Consider the following 24,632-nt stretch of genomic DNA (forward strand, 5'->3'; position numbering starts at 1 on the left):
AAAAAAAAAAGGGAATATTTACAAGTGACCACCTGTAGTATTTCTATTTCTGTGAGCTCTCTGAATACCTAGATATTTGAAAGCAGGTCAAACCTCAGGGTCTGTTATATTTTAAGTGTATCAGCTTATGATCAATACTGTATTATAGTCCCTGTATACACACTTGTCTCCATGGGTTTTTATAAACTTCATGTATAGTTAGGGTTTCCCATGAGATCAGTGCTGTGGTAGGGGATATGTTCACTGTAATCACACCAGCTGCTGGGATACCTGGATGTGCAATTTTGTTACAATCACTGGTAGAAATAGTGTCTACACCGTGCATCCTTTCTGGTGGAAGTCAGTCTAGACTTTTGACATTGTATTTACACATTGCAGAAGTACAAATTACTGTTAGGTGACAAATTAAATGGAAGATCCTCTGTAAGGACAATGAATGACTTTCTAGACCAATGGGATGAATTGCATCCCTCACCATATGCTTATTAAACACCACAGAACCTGGAAGCATCAAAACCCCAACTTCTTCACAATTCAACACTTAGTTTATAATCAAGCTTTTAGGGATAAAAGAACTTCTTTTGGATGGTGTGTTGGTAAGCTGACACCTGTGAATTTAGGGAGCAGCAGTAGTTTCTAGACAAGAATGGAAACCCAAGGGGGTAATATTCATTTAGTCCTGCAGTGCTGGTCAGTCTTTTGACTACCAAAAGCACAGTAGATTAAAATATGGCTAAATTTAAAGATTAATTCCTTGGAAATGGAAAAGACTATGGATTTCAAGTAGCAGATTTTCTAAATCTGTTGGACATCTGCAGCAAACACCTTGAGTCAAATCTGAGTGGTTCTGAAGCACCTTGGGCCTGGCACCACATTTGAATTAAGAACTCCTTGGTAGTTCTGCAGAACTAAAAACTCAATACAAAAAATTCCATTGCTCTGTGTAAAACAACTTAAGGTGGGGCTCATGCCAAGTCTAATCTAATAAACTCTGCAAATCTCCATCTGAAGCTTCTCAAAGTGACAGTGCACTGCTTCCCAGTATGTCTCATAATGTCAAAATTATTTAGTGGACCTTTTTGCTTTTACTGTGATTATTTCAGCACCATACTTGTACTTTCATTTCCAATAATTTTAATGGAAGAGCTAAGGTTCAAGTTTGGAATTTATATTGCTGTAAATGGTGCAGGCTGAATCTGAGTGCCATTTTTCAAGAGTGTTTCAAAAGGCCATTTGAATACTTCAAGATTTAAAGAAAGGCTTTTGACCTTCTGGTGAACTGGAGTGGCAAACAAAAGTTCAAATGTTAGTTGTTATTTCTCCAGCATGTAGACCCCTATAATGTATAAGTGTGCCAAATTTCAGTCTTTTCTTTTAATGGGAATATGCCATCAAAAGAAAAAGCCACATTGTATAGCATTTACTATAGTTTTCCCCAATTATCTCTGCCCAGTTCCCAGGAAGCTGAAAAGAATTTAAATCATTCAGGTGCAGTGTCTGGCCAGACATATTTCTTGGCTTCATGGGTCTTCTGGTTCTAGATAATCAGAAGTCCACATGGGTATATTAGACTCTGAAACTCTACTGTAAAATTATACTGAAATCAGTGTATTCCAGTAGTAATTAATTTTGAATAAAACCTGTAGGGGGATACAGTATGGGTAAATGAAGGTGGTATAGAATGTAATCATATCCCCTAAAGAGTTGCAGCTGAACCAATTACCAAAGATTAGGAGCAGGCCTGATGTTAACAGGCCACAGCTGTAGCCAGTAAGAACAGCCTTATAAAAGAGTGGATTGATGGGAACTGGAGTGAGATGAGTGTTGCAAAGACCAGGAAGAGGCAGTGCTTAGAGGTGTGCCTATGTGAAACATCAAGGAGGTACAAAACTCTGGTGGTATGGAATCCTTGCACTATTATGATAGTAGAAATCTTGATATATAAAACAGCAAAAACCTTTTTTTTCACAATGCTTGAAGCAAATTAAAGGTGAATCAGCACATCTCTGTGTTGCAGCCTGTAGTTTATTTTTTGTTTTGCCATGAAAAAAAAATTTTTAGTATCTAGAAGTGTCTCACAAAATAGAGCTAAAAGACATGGGACTGTCCACCAGCTAATAAGAACCAAAAAATACAAAAAAGCATCTGTATTTGTAATGACAAGGTCAAATACAAGCAAGTTCTTCAGCAGTGTTTGTTTTAAAAGCAACTGTCTTTTTGGAGTCTTATATATACCATGTCTCAAATATTCATATTTAAAAGGAACCACTTATTATTAGTTTCTTAGGTTCTTCTTCAATGACTTGCACCTGAACACATGGATAAAAGATGAATGGAGTCACATCTACGATTCTGTGTATGTGAAAGAGAACTTGATTGATCCACTGCTAAGGTAAGTAGTGTTGAAGTAGCCTCTGGCCACCTTGAAGTTTAAAAGCTGGGGAAAGCTTCTCCTGAAAGCTCATATTTCTGTTCAAGTGTTTCTCCTATTGAAGTCACCTAGAACCCTCCTTGTCTTCACAAGACTTTAGCAAGCCCTTTTACTTACCCAGAGGCAAGGTTCTCTCTCAGGAAAGTCCTTTCACAGCTGTTGTACATTTGCTTCCTAATGCTCCTGAGTAGATAAAACATCATATTCTGAAAAAAGTAAAATAAAAGGTTCAAATTATCTTAGAGTCATGCCTCATCAGTCACTTCAACATCTGTTTGACATTAACTATTTTTAAAAATGTCTGACTTCCCTGATTTTGGCTTTATGCACAGATTTGTTTGTACTGATGGTCATGTTGTTTGTACTGATGTTCTGAGCAAATTAGATAAACATATAAGCAAGTATTTTAAAGTTATTATTTATTTACACAGTTGCAGCATCATTTAACAGCTTAAATGCTCTGTGGTGCAACAGCTCATTGGTTAGGTGGTGATATGGTAGCAACTGTACCCTTGCCAAACTGGAACATTTTTGTGTGGAGGAATAGTAGCTCTGCAGCCTAGTGGGTCACTTTTTATTCTCATTTTTCCGTAGAACAGGTAAATTACACCAGTGTGGCTGCAGTCACACATCCTTCTCAATGCAGTATAGATGGCAAAAAATGTTAGACAAAAACATGCCTTGAACAATATCAGCTGAAAAGGAGTTTTGTATCTGGATCTGTCATATCAAAGTCCCTAGAATAATCCTTTCACACTGTGTAGTTTATTAGCGCTTTAGCAAATATATGACATATATTTGGTTTGCACTATTCTGAGTTCCACTGAGTTCTACAGGGACCACAAGGATATATGTGAAGTCAGAATTTGACTCAAAATATTCCATTGTAGTGATTCTAGTTATAATAAGTGCTTAGAATACTCTAAAAATACAGATAGAGAGGTATGGAGACACACATGCATACCCACGGAGCTCTTGCACATGCATGCAGGCTGAGGCTTAGGCCACTGCTTGTTTCATTAGCACCAAGTTTATTGGAGCTGTCCTTCACAGTCAGTTACACTTAGAGCAATGAGCCCATGTTTTGCCTGGAAGTGGCAAATGTAAGTTATACAAGAATGTTCAAGACTAGATTTGGTTACTGGGCTTGAAACATCCTTCAGGGGTCTGAGGATGCAGTGATGAATTTAGTCAGTTCAGTGGCTGCAATTCTTTTAAATGTGTCTTTGTGTTCCTCTTTCTAATATCAGTGAGGTTAATATAAAGAGTCTTATTTATTTTAGTGGAGCTTCGTTACTTGCAAGCCTCACCCTGTAATTACAGTAACAGAATAACAGACATATAAACAATTTACTGCAAATTTTCATTGTCATCTGCTTTTTAAGTTCTGGGGAAGCTCCATTGCATGTGTAATATATAAGGATATGACATATATAGAGGAAGAATATCTGGCTTGAAGCTGTCACTGTAATTAAACTGTGATACCCTGTTTGTTTTACCTTTAATCTGTATCTTACTGTCAATCCTTAGAAGAAGTCTGAACCTTGATACAAGCCCAAAGCTACAGAAATCAAAATCTTCTTAGCTGCCCCCAGGGCTCACTGAGGGTTCATTTGATAATTCACCAAACTCCTTGTATCCTTGTATCTTTCTGTTTTTTCTGGTAGAACTGCCTGTGCTCTAAGATGGATCTGCATGTTCTCTGTTGGTACTCAGACCACTGTTCATAGTCTCTTCATCTAAGTATGTGAAGTGTGCAATTAGCCTATAGCAGCTGCTTTTCTGACCCCTAATCTGTCCCTGCCACAAAACCAACTGGCCAGATAGATAGTTGTTTATTCCATAAAAACTGTGGCTATTTCACCACTAGTCATCTGGGTGGACAGCATCTATGAAGAGGTGAAATAACACAGTGTAGCTAAATCCTGAGTACAGATTCATAGGTTAGTTTTAATAAAATTGAATGGCAGAAAGCATTACAGAATTTGCACCAATGCCAACCTCATCTACTGTTTGTAAGTTTGTATGAAAGAGAAAAATAAAATAAACTTGAAAACTCTGGATTTATTTGAAGGTGGCAGCCAAAAGTGCAGCAACTGATTGAAAAGCTCACAGATAATTTAAGTAATCGTTCCAGCACTGTCAAGACTTCAAGAGTCACTCAGCCAAAGGAATTTAATTTGACTGCGCCCAAGCCACGTGCCATTCCTCCACCTTCACCAGCACCTCTGCCAGTGCAGCCTAAAAGACAACCTGTAAGTTGGTTTATTTTTTGAAAGACACTAAATTTCTTGTATGCTTTTGCACAAAATGGTAGGGGAGTTAATAATCTAAATTTAGGGTTTTTTGCAAATGAGTTCTCATTAAAATAAATGGAGAAGCAGTTTTGCTGGGAATGAGATGGACTCTAGGTTTGCAGCTCCTTCTTGAAGGTGGAATTTTATTTGTCATAATGCTGAATCTCTAAAATTAAAGCTTTCAGTTTAAATTTATTGCTCATGTAAAAATGAGACTAGATTTGTCTTTGGAATGCTGAGTTATTTTACTTATTGTCTCAGATTGTGATTTAGTTACACTGGTACAAATCAGTACCACAGCTGATGTTATCTCATGGGGTAAAGCAAACAGGATCTGGGATTAAGCTACTATGACTAACTTAATAAACACTGCAAAATCATCTGTATTTAAATACAGTGGGAAGTGAGCTAAGAAATCATAGATTTGGGCATTATCTGCTACCTTGTATTAGCACTTCAGGTTTTAAATAATACATGTGTTGAATGCTCTTAGAGACCATTTACATCTTAGGATGGCAGAGCAATTTAATGGTAGTGTGTTATATGGTTAATGGGATTTTACATTGAAACAGCTTAATACCAGGCTCTGAAAAACTGCATTTAATAACTACTTAATCAGTATAGGAATGAGTCATGTTGCTGTCATTTTAGAACTTTGTGCTGTGCAGCCCCTCTTATAATAAATTTGCTTTAATGCAGATGCATTTAGTGAAGTTCATTTGTGTTGTTTGGATTATACTAAATTTGGTTTACTTTCTGGCCAGTTTACTTTGCAAATTTAAAGCTTGTGTGAATCTAAAACCAGTAGTGTAGTAGTGACATAACTTCTATTCATTTCTGTACCTCTCTCAGCAAACTGAGCTTCACTTTACTTTGCCACATTGTTGCCAGTGTGACCAGTTTACATCCTGAAATGAACAGAGACTGAAAACACAGCTCACATGGCAGAAGAGGGTCAGTAAGGTGAGACCCAGCCATAGTGTGGCTCTTGCATGGAGGAGGGTTCTCTGTTATTCAGAGGAGCACAAAGAAATAAAATAAAGAAATAAAACTCTTCCACATTACATCCTATGATCTGCTGCAGAAATGTTCTCATCCATTTTCTCACAAAAGTGTTCATTTTATGAAATACCAATTTTTTACTCATGAGTCTCATGCACTGGTCAAAGAATTTGTCATGTGGTTTATCAGCAGGGGACTATTGTAGCCACAACCCACAGTTACTGTTCCAATGTGGAACAACTGTACAGAACTATATGGAGGCAGCTGGAATTTGAGCAATAGGTTATTGTATCCCTGTGCTGCAATTAGTTCATTCTGATTAGCAGGATTATTTTTGGTATTGCTTTCTAGCACTACCTTATTCCAGGCATTTCTTTCCAAGTGAGAGGAGATGTGTCACATACACTGGGTCAGGAGCTGGGATGGCACTGGCATCCTGTGTGCTGGGCACACACTGCCTTCCCAGGGGAGTGCTGGGCTGTGGGTTATTGTAGAGGGCAGGCCAGTTGTCCTAGTGACCTGTAAGGAGATGGGATTCCCTGTGGCATTCACATTGTCTGAAAAAAATCCCTTTGCCCAGGATTTTTCTCCTGGGAAGCTGAGAAGCCTCAGAGAGAGGGAAAACAATTTTCATCTCATTTGCTTCTCCTGTATTTTGTTCATGTGGAATGTGTTTGGAGATTGTTTACCCACAGGTGATTGTTTCATTGGATTCTGGTGTGAGTTGTTTTGACTCTTTGGCCAGCTGGGGCCAAGCTGTGTCGGGACTCTGGAAAGAGTCATGAGTTTTCATTATTATCTTTTTAGCATTCAGTAATTCTTTTCTGTATTCTTTAGTATAGCATAGTATTCTTTATAATAGTATTCTTTAATATAATATATTATCATAAAGTAATAAATTAGCCTTCTGAGAATATGGAGTCAGATGCATCATTCCTGCCTTCATCAGGGCATTCCCTGCAAATACAGTAATTCCCTACTGGCCTTGGAAAGTAACTGGCCTTGGGGTAACATAGTCCTAGAAGTTTAGGATAATCATTTATCATCATAAATGTTCATCAAAAATGGGGATCACTTGTAGGGGAATAGAATATAGGTAAATAAAGGTAGTATAGAAAATAATCGTATCCCTAAAGAGTTGCAGCTGAGCCAATTAGTAAGGATTAGGAGCAGGCCTGATGTTAACAGGCCACAGCTGTAGCCAGTCAGAAGCGTGTTATAAAAGAGTGGATTGGTTGGTTGGGGGAACTGGAGTCAGAGGCTGCTGTGAGGACAAGGAAGAGTCAGTGCCTGGAGGAGCTGACTGCGAGAAACATCAAGGAGGTACAAAACTCTGGCAATATGGAACCCTTGCAATGTAATGAATATAGAACCTTTGTAATATAATGCCAACAGTCACTAAGTGAAAAGGAAAAACATTTTAGTTTTGAGATTTAATTATAAAACAATTCACTTCAAATATTTGGTCTAAAGGTTATAAATTCATGTCTCCAGTGGCCTTGGCACACATGCACATGGATGCAGACACAAGAGTGCCCATATGCATGCACACATTCACAAATACAGTCCTACAAGGAAAAATGAGTGCTTTACCTTGAGGTGTGCAAAGGAAACAAATGCAGACAGGTGCCTAAACCTGATAACATGCAGAATTATTTAGACACATTCAACTTTCTTGGATATCTTGGCCTAGAGTACTAAAATCCATTCTTTTAATATCAGCACTATATTAAAAAGATAAGATTATGCAATTATTTTCTTTTAAAATTTTCTATAAACCAGTTATATATTAAAAACAAAGGCTTCACTGGGATGTTATTGTAACACCATTCAGCCAAATTTAATGTATTTTTTAGATATTTTTTCCATAATTTCAGCTGGGCTTCATGAGTGAAGCCACTGATTTTTTAAAATAATTAAATGAATGAAATAATTTAGCCAGTAGAGAGGATTCTGTTTGCAAATAACAGACCCACCAATGTATTTGTGATCTTATCTATAAAAGTAACAACACATAATAAAATAGCATTGCATTAGCTTTCCCTTGTCCATCTTATGACAGTAACTTTAAAAAATAGAAGAGTAATGAGCACCAAAGTTCAAAGTGATTATTCATTTTTCTCTTTAAACATCTTGTAGTAGCTGCTCCCTAAATAATCCCCTGGTTAAGGGATTTCCCACAGGCTATGTGAGGCTGACCACTGCCTGGGGAGGAAAGGCAAAGTTGGTCTCTCTTATTCCCAATCCCCTTTTTCACATTTGGATTCATTAGGTACAGTTTGGCATTTTCTATCTCTGTTGCTGTAATTTACAATTTATTTATAGTGACTTTTTATCCTCTTCCAACAATTGGGTAATAGCTGTACTGTCTGGCTATCTGCTTGTACTCATCCCCATGGGCTAAATCACAATGCAAAGAATGTTTTTGAAAGAGCTGATGGAAAAGGCTCCTTCAATTACTTGGAATAAGCATAGCAGTTTCTGAGGAGAGATTTTTCAGCTTACTCTGGCAGATGAGTGCAGTTTGCAGGTAAAGCACATGAGTAGGAAGAAGAGTGAAATAAACTGATATTCACTGCCTGTGGAACCCTTTGCAGATCATCTGGGCTTTCATTTCTCCATCTCTCAAAGCATAATAAAAATTCTTAGGTACTTCTGGGAAATACTTTCACTACTACTTCACTTTAAAAGCTCACAAGAATACTTGAGCAGTCTCACCAGTGCATTTAATTGCTAGCTTCTTCTGTTTGTGCATTTGTTTTACCTGTAGATAAAGATGTTGCATAGCAAAGGCAGTGCAAAGTCCATCAGATTCATGATTTTTTCAAGTGTAGTTCATTATATAGTCCAACAAAGCTAGATGGGATTCCCATGTTCCTTGAACTGACCTCCAGTACAAGACAGAATATATATTTTCTGCATTAGTTTTGTAACTTTTAATTGATCTAGCACATTTTTAGCAAGACAAATATTTAGGCAGGTGCCCAGTAAACTGTCAGACTCTCTCACCCACACCTCTCAAGGAGACATCCAGTCTTTTTTCAGAGCTTACTCTGGGATAAATTTATTGCTCAAGCAAATACAGAAATCAACCTGAAGTCCCAGTGTCCTGCTGGTTCAACTGACAGCCAGTCCTGTCCTGCTCATTTTAGCTGACCTGTGATTGCTTTCCCAGCTCTTTGACTGATGCTGAAAGGACCCTCTGAGTTCTTTACCTGCCAAACATTTAATCCACACCTCCAAAGGTTTTCCCTTACAAGGACATTGGGACAGCCATGGTAAACCAAAGGCCCTTTTTGCCAAGTGTCTTTTCCCAGCAGTGCTTAAACACTGAGCTCTGGGAAGACCAGAGGGATGGAGCATCTGCTTTTCTCCAGCTTTCTTCTCAGGGTCCCACCATTTCAGCTCCAAGACCTCCTCAGTTACAATGAAGTTCCTGGGTATTTATTAAACTTCAAAGGATTTCTCTTCCCTGAACTTCTTTGGAGTCTGTAACTTGTTCCTACCACCACACACAGTGCCACTTTAAAGCTTTACTTTATTCAGCTGCCCTATCTGGCTGCTGTTGCTGTGAAAGTCAAGTTTATGAAATACCAAACAGAACTGTTCCTGTTCTGGAAATATTTTTCTCCCCTCAATAGGGCCTATAGGATTTATTATTGCTTTAGCCTTTCTTGAGCTACTTCCAATATTGTCTGTCTTTCTGGTCTTTTGAGCAGGGGTTATGTTATATTGAACAGAACTGAAAAGCTGGGTAGCTCCAACTAATTGGAATCTGTCCCTGTCTTCTAGAGTGGCACTAATAGTAAAGAATCAATATTTTAAAAAATTAACTGCTGCTGTTCTCCAGTAAAAGTGGATGAGCTTTTTTTGCCTGCAAGAATGTGTCACTTGGAATGTTTTATATCCCTTATTCTAGAGATTTTTGTCTTTTAATATAGGTTCCTCCAAGCATCTATAAGCCTCCAAAGGAAAGAAAGCAACTAGAGGAAATCAAAACAAAAAATATCCGAAAAGCAAAAGTAAGTGTATTTTGTTCTTCTTCTATCCTTTCCTTTCTTCTAAACTAGTTTTTCTTTATTGTTTTATCTTCACAAATCTTGAACTTCATCTGAAACATATCTGCTTTTGCAACTAAATAGCTCATGCTTTTTCTCTAGAGTCATGAAGTTTATATCCTCTGCTCTGTTTTAGCACTCTTTTTCCCACCTTCTTTATTATTAATAGTCCAGGACAAGGTTCACCTTTTTTTTTTTTTTGCAAGCAACTGCGTAAAGTAGCAGAAACATGATAACTTTCTTTTCTTCACAATGGTCCTTCTAGTCCCATGGACATGTGGATATATAGGGTATTCACTTATTTATTAAGGCTTCAAATTACAAAATAAATTCAGTGTTTTTGAGGGTTTTTTTCTGTAATAACTGAAAAATAACCATGTTATTCACTTTTTAAGAATACCAGCAGATTCTGACTTCTTTTTTGTGCAGACTTCATACTCTTACATATTCTTCATACACTGCCTTCAACAGACTGAGTGTGAGATTATCCTGGTTTGTAAAGAAACAGAGTACATGGTCTGTGTGTTAAGACAGCAGGGGAAGGGAGGGCCTGGAAAAAACAGATCTTGCTATTTGATCCAAACTTTGACATGAATCTTGTTCAATGAGGTAGCTCATAGTTAAAGCAGATTGTTGTTGTCTTCTCCTTGGAAAGGAATTAATTAAATGCCCATTTCCACTTTCTTTCTCCATTCCCAAACTGTTGTCACCATATCCAATCAAGTAACAATATAAACTTGATAAAAGGTATGCCATGTGGCTCCTGTTTATCAGGACTCTCCCACCCCCATTCTGAAAATGCCTGACTGGTTTTTACTACCCAATACAAGTCTATTCATTACTGGCTGTCCTCATGTCCATGTGAAAGGGACACTGAATTCTGTTCCTAAACTATGGTGAAAGCTTTAATGTGTGACACATTCTGACTATGCATTCCTTTTGCTGGTCCATCACATTACCTATGCTTGATATTTCTTTATAAAACAATACAGCATGATTTTTTATCCTTTTATAGTTTCCATATAGTGGGGAAAGCACATCTATTTGTCTGTGTACTTATTTCCATGTTAAAAACTTTCTAGAAAAACTGGGAAAGAAAAGCCAAATATCACAGTGCCTATACCATTAAAAATCTATGACAACTGTAAAATCACTTAGCAACCAACCACATTCTTCAATAAAGAAAATGCATTCATACAAGAAACAAAGATAAACCACTACAGAAATTATAGCTACAGTAACAGCAGGTTTTTATCACTTCTGGAATGCTATTAAAGGCATTCAGACCATTCACAAAGGTCAATTCCCTAGACTGTTTTCTAAGCAAGCTGAAATGATGGGTGCTAGCAGAAGTTTGTATGAAAAATGCCATTTGTTTCATTACATTTCTGCAGAAGCTGTAGCTGTAACTGTGAGAACCACATCTGAGCAACTGTGAGGAATGAGAACACTGGAAGCCACACTCTAGACAGTTATAGAAACACTGATGTTATCAGCTGCTGCCCAGAAAGCCATTAGAAAATCTAGTCATTGTTCCACAGCTTTGATTAGAGATTTGGTTTACAAACTAAATATCAAAAAAACTGAAAATATGATTGCCTGTAATTCCCTGTATAATGACTTGGCTTTAATGCTAGGAGTGTGCCTATTGAATCAGCCCCTGGTGGAGTGATACCCTGAACATAATTCTCTAATGTAGCTCAAAACCAAAGCCATGGTGTTGTCAGCAGTCTGAAAACAGTTCCTGTCCATGGTACTGATGTGGCATAATTATGATATTTTTAAACTGGTATCTGGACAAGCAGCATGTTTCATTATGGGCAGGTCTATCAAAGGCCTGATGTCCTGTGCAAAGGATACATCCAGGCAGACCCGTGTAGAGAAAATCAATACTTGCTTACTTCAGGTCTTTAATCAGGAGTGAAAATGTATGTAAATACTAAGTCAAGCTTTTGGAATTCATCTTGGGACCAGTGTTGTTTCACATTTCCATTAATGACACAGATTAAGGGATTGGGTGCACCCTCAGCACACGTGCAGGTGACACACCTGAGGGACAGGACTCCATCCCCAGGGACCTGGACAAGCTCCACAAGTGGCCCATGGCAATCTCATGGGCTCTAACAAGACCAAGTGCTGGTGACCCAGGGCAGCTCCCAGCGCCAGCCCAGGCTGGGGATGAACAGATCCAGAGCAGCCCTGAGAAGGACCTGGGGGTGCTGTGGTTGAGAGGCTGGACATGACCCAGCCATGGGCACTCCCAGCCCAGAAACCTCCCTGTCCTGGGCCCACCCAAAGCACCGTGGGCAGCAGGTGAGGGAGGGGATTCTGCCCCACTCAGGTGAGACCCCACCTGCAGCACTGCATTCAGCTCTGGGGCCCCACCACAGAGGACATGGACCTGTTGGAGCAAGTCCAGAGGAGGCCACCAAGAGGGATGGAGCACCTCTCCTGTGAGGAAAGGCTGAGAGAATTGGGATTCTTCAGCCTGGACAAGAGAAGGATTCAGGGTGACCTAACTGGGGTCTTCCAGTACCAGAAGAGAGCCCACAGGAAAGATGGAGAGAGACTTTTTACAAGAGCAGGGAGTGACAGGATGAGGAGGGGTGGCTTCAAACTGCAGGAGGGAAGGTTTGTATTAGATATTAGGAAGAAATTCTTAACTGTGAGGATAGTGAGGCACTCACACAGGATGCTTAGGAAAGTTATGGATGCCCCATCCCTGAAAGTGTTTAAGGCCAGGTGGGATAGAACTCTGAGCAACCTGGTCTAGTGAGAGGTGTCCCTGCCCATGGCAGAGGCTTTGGAACAAGATGATCTTTAAGGTCCCTTCCAACCCAAGCCATTCTGTGATTCTGATGATAGTGGTTGGGGCTATAAGACTTTTTGAGACTTAAAATTACTCTTACAGAACTTTGATGTACCACACTCTTTAAGAGAATTGTTTTAATTTTAGGATCTGCTCCTAGAAGCAAATACTAACCAGTTCAGGTGTGCAACCATCAAGCCTGAAAAGAGAGAGGTATGGTGCAAAACACATGCTGAAAAATTCCCCAGTAGGGAGATGAAATATGACTGGAGTACTTAAAGATATCTTAGAGTATTTAAAAAATATGTTTATTTGGGTTTAGGAATTTTGTGCTATGATTTATTGCTATAGTGTCATTTCACATCCCTATTCCTGCATTTGCCTCTTTTTATGCATAATGTACAACCCCCTTTTCTTATACTTCTGGTGCTGCTTTATAATTTTCCTAATTTTGAGACAACCTTTCTGGGAAACTGCTCCAACAAATCTCCAAACTGGCAATATTTCTCTAAATCCACATATTATTTTTCCATTAACTTTGATGCCACAGAGCAGCCAAGCTGAGGGAATAATGGTCCCGTTCATACAGAATCCTCGCTTTGGTTGATTCCCAGTTCACAGTTAAGTCACCAATCTATGTATGTAATATATTCATTTCAGCATCAGTGCTGCATATTCTATTCACTCTTTTCATCCCATGATACCAGACAGTTTCACATCAGTATCTATAGCTAACATCATTCAATTAATAAGTATCAGTAGAATTCTACCACTAATTAATAATTCCATGAAGTGTGTTTGACATCCTATTTTGTCCTCTAAGTATCTATTTCAGTTGAAAGATGAATATATTCATATATATATTTAAGTAATATTTCATAGTCAAAGAAATAATCACTCTTACTTTAACATTATTTAGTCAATATTTGGACCTACCTTTGTATGTTCATACTCCCACTAGGTTGGGTGTACATAGTAAGTTTTTATGTATTTTACACTTCCAAAATATGTAGAATTTTTTACTCTCCAAAGAATATTTGATGAATATTCATATGTTAGTTTTGATAAATACCTAATATCTTTTGCTGAGTAATTGAAAATTTGTTTTTGAAATGAAATAATGTATTTTTGGTTTGAACTACAGAACATACATGACAGTATGGAGAGCAAACCAGTGTTCAAGGCTCAAAAGATCCAAAGCAAGGTGAGTAACCTCTAAGGAACTGTTGTCAAATGTACTTGAAAATTTGACACAAGTGCGAATCTTGTCATGATGGAAACTCGACTTGAACCTGTGTTTTTACACTAAGGTGTTTGGCCAGAAGCATGGCATGGATTGGGTCTATGGTTCATAGATTTTGTCCTGTGCACCATTAATAATCCACAAAGACGTGGTCAGGGAGTGACAAGAGCAGGGCTACTCCATGATGGAAGAGAAATAAGGAGCCAAAGGTGATGAAAGCACAGGCAGTGCCCTCACCATGCAGGACACACTGTCTGATGTGAGGAGGTTGGTGGCAGTGATGGGTTCTACTGATAGCAAGTCACCCTTGGACAAAACAAGGCAACAAGTCAGGTCTGGCTGGGGTCCACCCAGAAGTCCAGTCAGGAGACAAAGCTACAACAGCAACTGAGGTCAGGAGACAGAAATGGAGACACAACCAGGAGTAGAATTCCCAGCATAATGGAAACTGAAACCCATCTGAGTCTAACTGGGGCTCCCAGGCCAGTGAGCAGATGGTGTGAGTGGAGGTCCTAGGTGAGACTGGTCAGGGAGATCAAAATCTTTTGGTTTCCTGAGGTAAACTGTGTGTAGTTGCACAATGTAACCACATTGCCTTAAAAGTGTTTTCAGTTACAAAGGGAGAAGATTTTATGTAAAATAGTATGGAAAGAGAATTTTCCCCAGCAAAAAAAAATTGTGAAACCTTGGTTTAAGAACTCAGCATAAGGACAGAACAATCTTGCATCAGTACATCACTGTTTCAAAATGAGATCCTAAAGAATGCTGAGCAATCATTCCAGCTAATGACTGTCTGATACACAATATACAATCAGGCTGGATGCTTGCCTTGTTTCCTTCAGACACATACTGAGGTCATGAAATCCACTATCCTGATTGCTTCTCTTGTAGAATTTTCAAGGGTCAGAGAATTGTAAACATGAGAAAAGAAGTGTTCAGCCTTGACAGTGGAACACATGAAATTTCCACATTGATGTTTCTGCAATAACTGCACTACAGATTATCTTCAGTTTTGTATTGTTCAATCTGGCACCTTTCATTTATTTCAAGTTCTTATACAGAATAATTTCAGCTGTGCTTGTTCTGTGGTCTCAAATATCTTGTGAGCAGGTCTGCCTACTCTTTGAAACGATGTATTTAGGTACAGCTCATAAACACTGTGAAAAGATTGATTCTCCACTTGGGGGACTGGGCATCTGGCAAGTATTTCTAAAGCCTGTCTGACATTTATCACACACCGAAGTTATCTTTAATAACAGTATCAGCTACTCAGTCTGCTTGCTTACAGTCCAGCAGCATTTAAATTACAGTAAGGTAATAAGATCCTAGTTAATTCTGCACAAAAAAGAAAGAAAAAAACCCAAACCAGGAAACATTTACATAGTTAAAACAACATACATGACCTGTAATTAAGTGGGCTCAGTTCAAAACTCTGTGTATTCCATTGCCCTTTCTGATAATATAAAATAACAAAACTTTAGTGCAGACTAACAAGAGTCAAGCCATCTGCCTAAATTGCATTAAGAAAAATATGGATCTGGCATCCTCTGGCATTGATTAGGGCTACTTCTAAAACTTGCTGGTATCTCCTCTAGATGCACAAACAGTTTTATCTTGTCTAAACACATTTGCCTTAAGGTTGGTTAGTTGATATTCAAGATGCTGCTGTAACTTTCAAGCAGAGATAGACATATTGTTATTGACTTTTAAAATACTTTCTATTCCGGTTGCCTTCCTGTGCCACTCTCTGAGTAGACAAATACTAAGAGGATGGTTAATCCAAACTATATATATATTTTTTAAAAATTTTAATCTATCTTCAAATTAATATAATTGTATAATGTTTTAACCAACTAGTATTTTGCTTTCCTCTTTTTAGAACACCCACAGTATATGAAATATTTTTTTTTAATTTTAGAGACATATACCATGTGCAGCAGCAATTATTTCTCTTGCTGTTCCAAAGTATTTATTCATCTTTTTCACTGGGAGAATGAGAAAATACAAATGCATCATCACTCTGTCTCAGTCTGCCTCTTGTTCATATCATATTTGCTCTTTATATATTTATTGGTTTTGGTGAGTTGTTGCATGTTCATTAGGTGGCAATAGTGAACATGATATTTTCCCACAAGAATTAGTGCTCTGTAATTTTCCCCCTTACTTCCATTTTCTCATCTTGAAAAAAGGGAAGATACCTCACAACAGGAAGAGAATGAGTAAAATTCAGAACTTCCTTGATACTATATGACATAAAAGAATTTATTCAGTTATTTTACTTATACCTGCCTGCACATGTCTTGGAAGTCCCAGTTATTGTAATTATATTGCCATATTTCTGTTTCAATGTCCATCAGATTTCTGGTCAATAAACTGTGAAACTGAAGTTTAAGGTATTTCCATATTCATTCTTAGTTCAGTTCTCTATCCAAATTATAGTTAGTAAATACAGAACATGAAATCTGTGTACACAGAAAACTGTCAGAAGTATAGAAACATCTACATGTGTCAGAAAATGTCTAAGGAAACATTTTATATACAGTACAAGAATAAAATATAAACTGTTCATATAAGGCAGAAGGCTTTGAGATGTGTTGAGATGCAGATCAAAAGGTAGAACATCATTGGGCATTAAGAAGTCATAGTAAGTCAAACAAAAGAAATAAAATACATTGGTTTGGATTATTTTCCTAAATTCTTCAAGTTATCATCATTTTGTCAAGAAACTGACAGGTAATTAATTTTCTTGCATTAAAATATGCTATCTGTGTAAAACCAGTAATTTTACTTAGTGAATTCTAGGTGATGGAATGTGTTTGCTATCCTCAACCTATCTAATTAATATAAATTATAACACGTGCTTTTTCCAGTTATGTATTTCAGGGGACTTCATATTTCTGCATACAATATTTGCAGTATGTAGCTTGAGTGATTCTGTGCATGTGTTTCTCAGCTACTCATTAAGTTCTTAATTTGGAATTTAAATACATGTTTGAATTCTGAACACAGAACTTATCTGGATAGAAGTCAAACGTGTTATGATTAAGCTTTGTTTTCTGCAGGAATGATCTCAGTTCTTATTTCTGCAGCACTGCTTTGCCTTGGTTCAGATCAGGTCTCTTACATGTGTCTGCAAAGGTGACCCATTTTCTCTACCTGTGCAGGGAGCAATTTTAACTGGCAGAGAAATTGATCCTTTCCTCCCTCAGTATTTAGAAGTTGTCTGGGAATCAGTCTTAACACAATACTTTGAAGAGTTAACAAAGCAGCTATAGGATCTAGTCCAAGTTACACCTTGAGGCCTGAAAGTCACTGAGAACAGTTTTTCACTTCTACTGTCTAGAAAATGGATATGGCAATGGTTTCCAGTTGTCTTGGAAATGCTTCTACATTGTAATAGTGATTGTTTATAAAATGCTTCCAAGATCTCCCTATGAAAGGTGCCACGTTTCTTTTACTTCACTGTTCTGACTCACGGAACATCTTTCAGAGAGGCAGTTCATTGTCTTTGTCCAAAACAGATCAAATCCTTTAGCACAGCATATATGAGCACTGGAAAATATGAAAGGAAGTGAAGACATTTTATGGGATTTGACATGGTCCAAGACTGATTACAAATTTATAATCCATTTGGGGGACTTTGCTGATTTCTTAAGCAGCTTGAGTAGTTTATGAACAGCATGCAATTTCATTGTGAATGTCAGATTAATGCTAGATGAATGCTTTGACCAAAATTTATGCTGTCTTGGGTCAATTTATTTAACCCACTGAGATGTTTTTAGACTCTGTTTCATGGTTTACATTACTAACTATGGAATGTACATTCCCTTTCCTGACAGATTGACAATATACCCATTAAATTGAACACAGCAGCTATTTTGAGGGAGGGTGCCCTCTACCAGAGGAAATTGGAAGAGGAGCTCAAAAGGTAGGACCACACTCCACCTAAGATTGCTTTTCACATCCCTGCATTTAGGATATGAGCCACATCAAAGATAATTAAGAAAATTCCAGGTAAACTAAACTAATGGTTCTCTTGTAGGGCTTTCTATTCTATAAAAACAGTTGACAAAGGAAGAGAGAAGTGGATTGAAGTAGGCTGAAGAAAAGGTCTACAGCAAAGTAATTCTTTTTGTGTAGATGCTGTACAGTGTTACTGTGTTATGATTTAGCACTCTGGCTAGTGTTCACTTGCAAAGTCCAACAGGTATCACTTTTCATTTATTCCAATTCTCCAGACTAAATAATGACCTGAATACACATCTGTTTCTGTGTCTTTTGTACAAGATGCATTTATATTAAGCCAAATAATTTCATATATCTCCATTTTCTTCAATGGTTGTGGTCAACTACATGCAAAGTTTGATACTTGAACTTGTTTATATGTAGATAACAATACCTGTCCATTTCTATCACAGTAAGATATAGCACACTAAGAATGTGCTGTTTCTTAAACCAAGATAAGCCAAGAGCTGAGAGTGACAGGAGGACATGTAGGGACAGTGTCCTCACTGGCAGCAGCTCCACAGTCCCCTGGCAGGCAGCAGGACAGATTCAGGGACAGGCAGCAGGGTCAGCCAAGGGTGCTACAACAGTCTGGGCCAAGGTCCAGCCAGGAAGCCAAGTCAAGAAGGCAGGATCAGCTTGGCCCCAGGCTGGGTGCAGGCTGATCTATGGAGCAGCTTAGGCAGGGATCAAGGCTGTTAACCCAGGCTTAAATGTGTCTCCTGGGAAGAAACTGCACACACACCAACCAGGACTTTCCATGGCTCTTCCTCACACAGTTCTTTTCACTCCACTCCCATCCTGTGTTGACAGTCACACTGCAGCAGAGCTGTCTTTGAACACAAGCACTGAATCCAGGGTGTGGGGAAGGGGGGTAATAAGAGGTTGCAGGTCCGTTTGTGCATTTAGCACTCTAAGAAATCCTGACATAAGGATTCCTCCTTATTCAGCAATACAGGTTTTCAGAGGATGTTTACTGGGGAAAAGGTGACTCCTGGATGGCCACTGAAGGTTGTGTTCTACAGCTAGAATCACGTAACATTTTCACTAAAAAACTTCACAAAGATAAAACTTATATCACGTTATCCTGCTTTAGTATTACTTCTAATCCACCTGGCTTAGCAGGCTAAGCACTAAATATTGATAGCATTTTAAGTCTTGGAAAGACTGTCTAAGTTTGGATTTGATCTTTGGACCTAACAGTATTGGTTCATGCATCAGGATTTTAGCAGGTAGATATTAAACATCAGTCAGGTTCTGTTATCAGCTATTCACATATATTGAGGTTCTTCCATATTACTTATGCTACTGTTTACTCTGGCTGGAAGAATTTGTTCCACTCAGCAAAGGAACAGTTCCCTGTAACTTGACACTATTTTATCTTAATGAGTTTTAATCTTCAGCTGCATTTAAGACAAAACAGATATATATATATAGAAAGAGATAAATATATATAGATATAAATAGAAATAGATATATGACATGCATATGCATTGGGGAGGAGCAGTAAGAGGCAATTCACTCCATGTTTGTGTCTCTGCCCTAGTTATTGGCTCATTCCCTCTTCTGCTGCAGGACTTTCATGGGCCTGCTCCAGGGCTTTGCTATGTTTTTCTTTCTCAGCTGAGCACAAAAAATAGGAATGTGACTTTGTTTAAGAGATGAATACTTCTTTGCCTCATTACAGCAATATTATTTAATTGACAAAATACAATATAGAAATAGTGTTAAGCAGAAGTTTTTTGTTCTCTGTGTTAAAGTGGACAAGAAGATTGTCAAAGAGGAAAGTTACTTGTTCTTTCAACTTCTAAGCAAAGCAGTCCTCTGAGAAAATGCACATCCTTTTACCTGTTTCTCTCTGCTCCTTATAAGAATCCATACTCAGCTAAAGTTTGCCCTCTCTTGGGGCTTTGTTTTACTGAAAACTTTCAGGTGCATGCTGTCATGCACTTTCTTCCAGTCTGGCTTTCTCAGGCTTTACACATAGTAGGAATGCCTCTTAGACTGGAATTAAAATACATCTGTCAAATGACTTTGTGATTCTGCTTTTTTTCTCTGCAGAGATCAAACACTTTCTATCAAAGGCTATGTAAATACTTTACAAACCAAGGCAGGGCTACAAAGCCAGATCCCTGAAATAGTGTTCTCCTTTTTTCTCTCTTGCAGAGTTGAAAATTTGCAACAAGGGGCTGGAGACTCATCTGAATTCTTGGAATGGCAGAAACAGATGCGTGGAAAAGATTTGGAAGATCAACTGGCTGAAATAGAGTGTAGGAAGCTTCAAGGAAAACTGAGTTATGAAGAGGCAGTTCTAGCCCATCAGAATGTAACCCAAGAAAATAAGAAGAAAGCTGATCTATTGAGAGAAGAGGTAATATGTACAGGGAGGCTCAAATTTTGCTGATTTCCAATCTGTGCAAATCATAGCACAGATGAGACCTGCTATTAGAGGTGTAAAATTCTATGCAGTGTCTTTACTCACTGGAGTCTGCAAACAAGGGGAAAAGAGGGCTATAACTTCCAGATACAGCAATGCTGTACATGAAAGTACTTTTTACAAGTTTTTGGGGTTTTTTTTAATTTGATTAACATTTATGAAGTAAATTGAATAAAAGCAGAAGGTCAAAGAATGCTCCCCTATATTCTGTCATTATGCAAATCCTTTTTGAACAGATACTGAGATACTAAGCACCATTAGCATTGAAATCAACAATATATAACTGACTTTTTTATCTTGTTAAAATGAGAGCCCCAAATATGAAAGCATTTGTTTTCTGAAACAGATGTAATTCAATTTACTTCATACTATCTGAAACATCTAGATTTCTCTTAGGTGAAAATTCAGACCGACAACCCTCTTTGGATCCATCTGTATGGAAAACTGCATATTTATGCCAAGAAATATTTTCACACTGTTTTCAGTCTGGCAAATCAGTTTCTCAAAATCATTGCTAGATCTTTCTGTTATTTTCACAACTCACATTGCATTTCCCCAGTGCTTTTCTTATAACCTAAACAGGTAATCAAGAATCACCAATTAATACAGATTTTAAATTTTTCACAGCCACCATCACATTCTTTTCTATTTCTCCAGTTTGTTGCTGTGCCCTGTAGGCCAGTACCTGTCTTTTGACTATCTCACAAATGTCAGTGCAATGTCTCAGCAACATAAAATGAACTATAGCAAGAACTTAAAGTGAACCCTAGTATACAACTGAACATAGTATAATTGCTCATACTCATTCCAAAAGTATTGCAATTGTTATATTCACTTCAGAGCATATGTCTTTTATTTGTTAGCAGAAATGTCTCAAAATGAATAGATTTGGGGATGTGCAAATAAGACTTGCTCTAACCCAACCAATTCCACATAGTTCCCTTTACTTGTCAACAAGCAGAGCATGTCATCCACATGCAGATCTCCAGATATTCACCAATGTTCAGCTGCCATGTTGACCTGCTTCCTTCTTTTAAAACTCTGGTCTTCCATCAAAAACAGGAAGAGCAGCAAGGAATCTAGTCTGAGAAAATCAATTTTCCTGCTCCTTCTTCCTTTCCTCTGACAAAGAAAGGAGCATGGTACCCAAAAGTGGACTTGACATTACAGAGCTGTGGCTTGGGCCAAGAAGTTCCTGCAGGCACACAACTAGCAGTATATTAGATTAAGCACACTTCTTGCTATCTCACAACCAGATCCAGAAATTACTCCTTCTGTCTGCTCTTGGAAACATGTAGGAGGGAATTATGGAAAGCAGCAGTACAAATGTCATGCAGGGCAGTTATGTGTAAATAAAACACAGAGAGGAGAGCTTAAATCTGGGACTCTTTCTTGTCCCCAGCCATTGTCCTTTTCTGCTTTTGTGGATGATGTAATAGTTTGAATCCAATTGTCCGTACCCTGTTGAGGCACTCAGATCACCACTTATCAGGAGTTGTATTCACCTGTTTGTTTGTGATTTAGAAAGCAGAGCTGATGCACCTGTGTGCAGAGAAACGTCTACAGGAACAGAGAGAAATGAAAGAGCTGGTGGAACAGGTCATGGAAGGACACAAGAATGTAAAGCAAGTAAAAGAAAAGATCCAGGAATACAAACAACAGATAGGTATATATATTGCCAGAAAAATGAGAGGTGATGCTAAATATCCCTAGACTACTTCATCTTCCTTTTAGTAGACCAATTACAATTTTTATAGGAGGGAAAGTGAAATTGAGGGAAAGATCCAGGCTATACATTCCCATGAATGTATGAATGTGAGTTCAGGAATCAGCTGGCAATGGGCAGATCAGAAATTCTAAGCTACTGGTCATTGGAATTACTCTTAGTTTAAACAGGAGATATACATCACTAATGTTCTGCAACCAGTTTCCCTTCCATCTAAAAGTAGCACATGTAAATAATTCTACTTTTTTGTCAAATGCAGATGTCTCTGCTTGTGTATATCCACACTTGTATTCATAAGGATTGAGACAGGCGAAGAGTGTTAGATACTCCAAAATGGACTAGCCGAGCCTACCAGCCTTTGCAATTCAGTCATTTCTAGGATATACATAGCTTGGAAGACTATGAATATTTTCTATTTTTTAATATCCTTTTATTAAGTAATAAAACAGTATGTACAAATGAGAGCAGAAATTACAAAGCAGTAATTCAAAGTGTCTGTGTATGTATATAGTACATTTATGTGCTGAATAGAAGGATAGATGGTGGAGGTGGGAAGTACTCATTTGTTTCTTTAATGATTCCTGCGACCAATACCAGACTATTCCCTCAAGTACCTTTAGATCAGTATTATTATCATTATTCATTAAAGCATTTGAATTTTCCTCCAGATGGACTACTTGTTAAAATAGGCAAACAGCTAACTGAGATTAATTCTTATCTTTCAGTTCGGCAGGTTTGTGAGGAAAGTGGAGAACTCCTCCGGCAAGCTTTAGAAGAGCAGGAGGAGAAGAACAGAAAGAGATATGAACTCATTCAACAAATACGAGCTCTTGAGTCTTTACCTAGCATCAGACAAATCAAGTTTGTTGATTTAACAGAGGTAAGCTCAAAAGGAAAAACTACTGGTTTTACATAAATGTGTACTGTATATGTTTCACACATTCAGAGGGATTGTGTACTGCAGATATATCACCGTCTGGATGGATGAAGTACAAAGTGACCTCATACATGTTGTATTTTGTCATATTGCATGACAAAAGTTACATGTGAAATGGGACATTGACAAAGTCTATAAAATGAAAATTTTATCAAGAAGAATATTCTGATGGGAAGTGAAATCTTAATCCTCTTGAACCTTCTTTGAATTTTGCCAATGGGATCTGGGTTTCCCAATATCTTAGAAAAAGAGTCTGGACAATGATTACAAGATGTTCTGTGCATCTTCACAAATTCAAAGATTTGTCAGTCAGGGTAAGAACTGAATCAACACAAAGTTTGGACTCATGTATACTTAGTTATATTGCAGTGGCGATGGCCATGGTAATTAACAAGATTGATTTCATTTGCTTTCAAAACTGTCAATATTCAGGTACATGAAAGAGATTGTCAAGAGAACCTAAAATCTTCTGAGCTGTTACAATTCTGTGTAAATGACTTGTGTGTGTCTATAATTTATAATAACTGTATTAATTGTATCTCAAACTTCTTGGACTTGCTGTTGATGCACAACAACTTGTATGCCTGGGACTGGGCTCTGCAATGGCCAGACTTAGGTAGCAATCCAGGAATTTGTTATCTTATTTGTTAACTTAATCAGAAGCAGATTAGCAGATTGGACATAAGAAATACATTTTTTACAATGAGTGTGATGAACCACTGGCACAGGTTGCCCAGAGAAGTTGTGGATGCCCCTTCCCTGGAAGTGTTCAAGGCTGGGCTGGATGGGGCTTGAAGCAACCTGATCAGGAGGATGTTCCTGGCCATGGCAGGGCTTTTGGACTGGTCTTTAAGGTCCCTTCCAACTCAAATTGTTCTGTGATTCTGTATCACAGCTTCACTGTTCCATCATACTGACTATTACAGGAGCACTCTAATGAATTGGCACACTTTTGGTGATAGCTTACCCTGGTTTTCTTTCTACAAAAGGATTTTTCAGGCTTAGTGCAATTAAATATTTGTCCATAAAATTCCTGTTCATTTTCCTAATTTTTAAAGTACCAGTTCTTCCCTTTATGGGAAGGTTGAATACCAGCAGTATCTACTGCATGAGTGTACAACTTTTTTATTTTAGGAACCACTTCACTGGCTTCACTGAGCATTTTTGAAATGCAGACACTCAAAAAATTCAGCTTCTACCACTCTATGCCTCGAGCAAATTCTCTTTCCTAAACATGTTTGATGTCTGCTTGTCATGCTCAAACACTACCACTGAGATAGACAGATAGGCAGATAGATAGAGAGATATAGATAGATAGAGAGATATAGATATATATACCCTGTTGCAGAACACTTCCCTTTCACTTCCTATGAATACAACTCTATGGTCATTTCAAGTTTAATGGTGGACTTGAAAGAAAGGAAAATTATATATAAGAGCAAGGGCCTAAAACTGAAAGCCTTCACAAAGCTGTTTGGAAATGATCCATCTTTGTTTGCAAACTAAAGTGCAGAAGTCTCACTTTAGCTCTCAGCATCTCATTATCACTCACATTGCAAAGTGGCTATTAAAAAGCCATCATTAAACATTCTGGTTCAAATATTTTAAATTTGGGCATTAGGATCTGAATTTTCTGGGTATGAAGCATTGTATAGTCCTAATAATTTCAGATTAAAACAGTATATAC

The 24,632-nt window shown here is 38.0% G+C and overlaps 1 protein-coding gene across 1 annotated transcript in view; it reads left to right on the forward strand.

Annotated features, from left to right (window-relative positions):
* Positions 1–24,632, forward strand: part of CFAP99 (cilia and flagella associated protein 99) — a 50,308-nt gene that overhangs the window by 17,389 nt on the left and 8,287 nt on the right. The window contains exons 4-12 of the mRNA XM_059470704.1: positions 2,280–2,392; positions 4,506–4,686; positions 9,672–9,752; positions 12,745–12,810; positions 13,742–13,801; positions 17,680–17,768; positions 20,012–20,216; positions 21,807–21,948; positions 22,734–22,888. Coding sequence (XP_059326687.1) covers positions 2,280–2,392; positions 4,506–4,686; positions 9,672–9,752; positions 12,745–12,810; positions 13,742–13,801; positions 17,680–17,768; positions 20,012–20,216; positions 21,807–21,948; positions 22,734–22,888 — 1,092 coding nt within the window. The remainder of the gene's footprint in view (positions 1–2,279; positions 2,393–4,505; positions 4,687–9,671; positions 9,753–12,744; positions 12,811–13,741; positions 13,802–17,679; positions 17,769–20,011; positions 20,217–21,806; positions 21,949–22,733; positions 22,889–24,632) is intronic.

The sequence above is a fragment of the Ammospiza nelsoni genome, chromosome 4, assembly GCF_027579445.1.
Source record: "Ammospiza nelsoni isolate bAmmNel1 chromosome 4, bAmmNel1.pri, whole genome shotgun sequence".
In the NCBI taxonomy this organism is placed as follows: Eukaryota; Metazoa; Chordata; class Aves; order Passeriformes; family Passerellidae; genus Ammospiza; species Ammospiza nelsoni.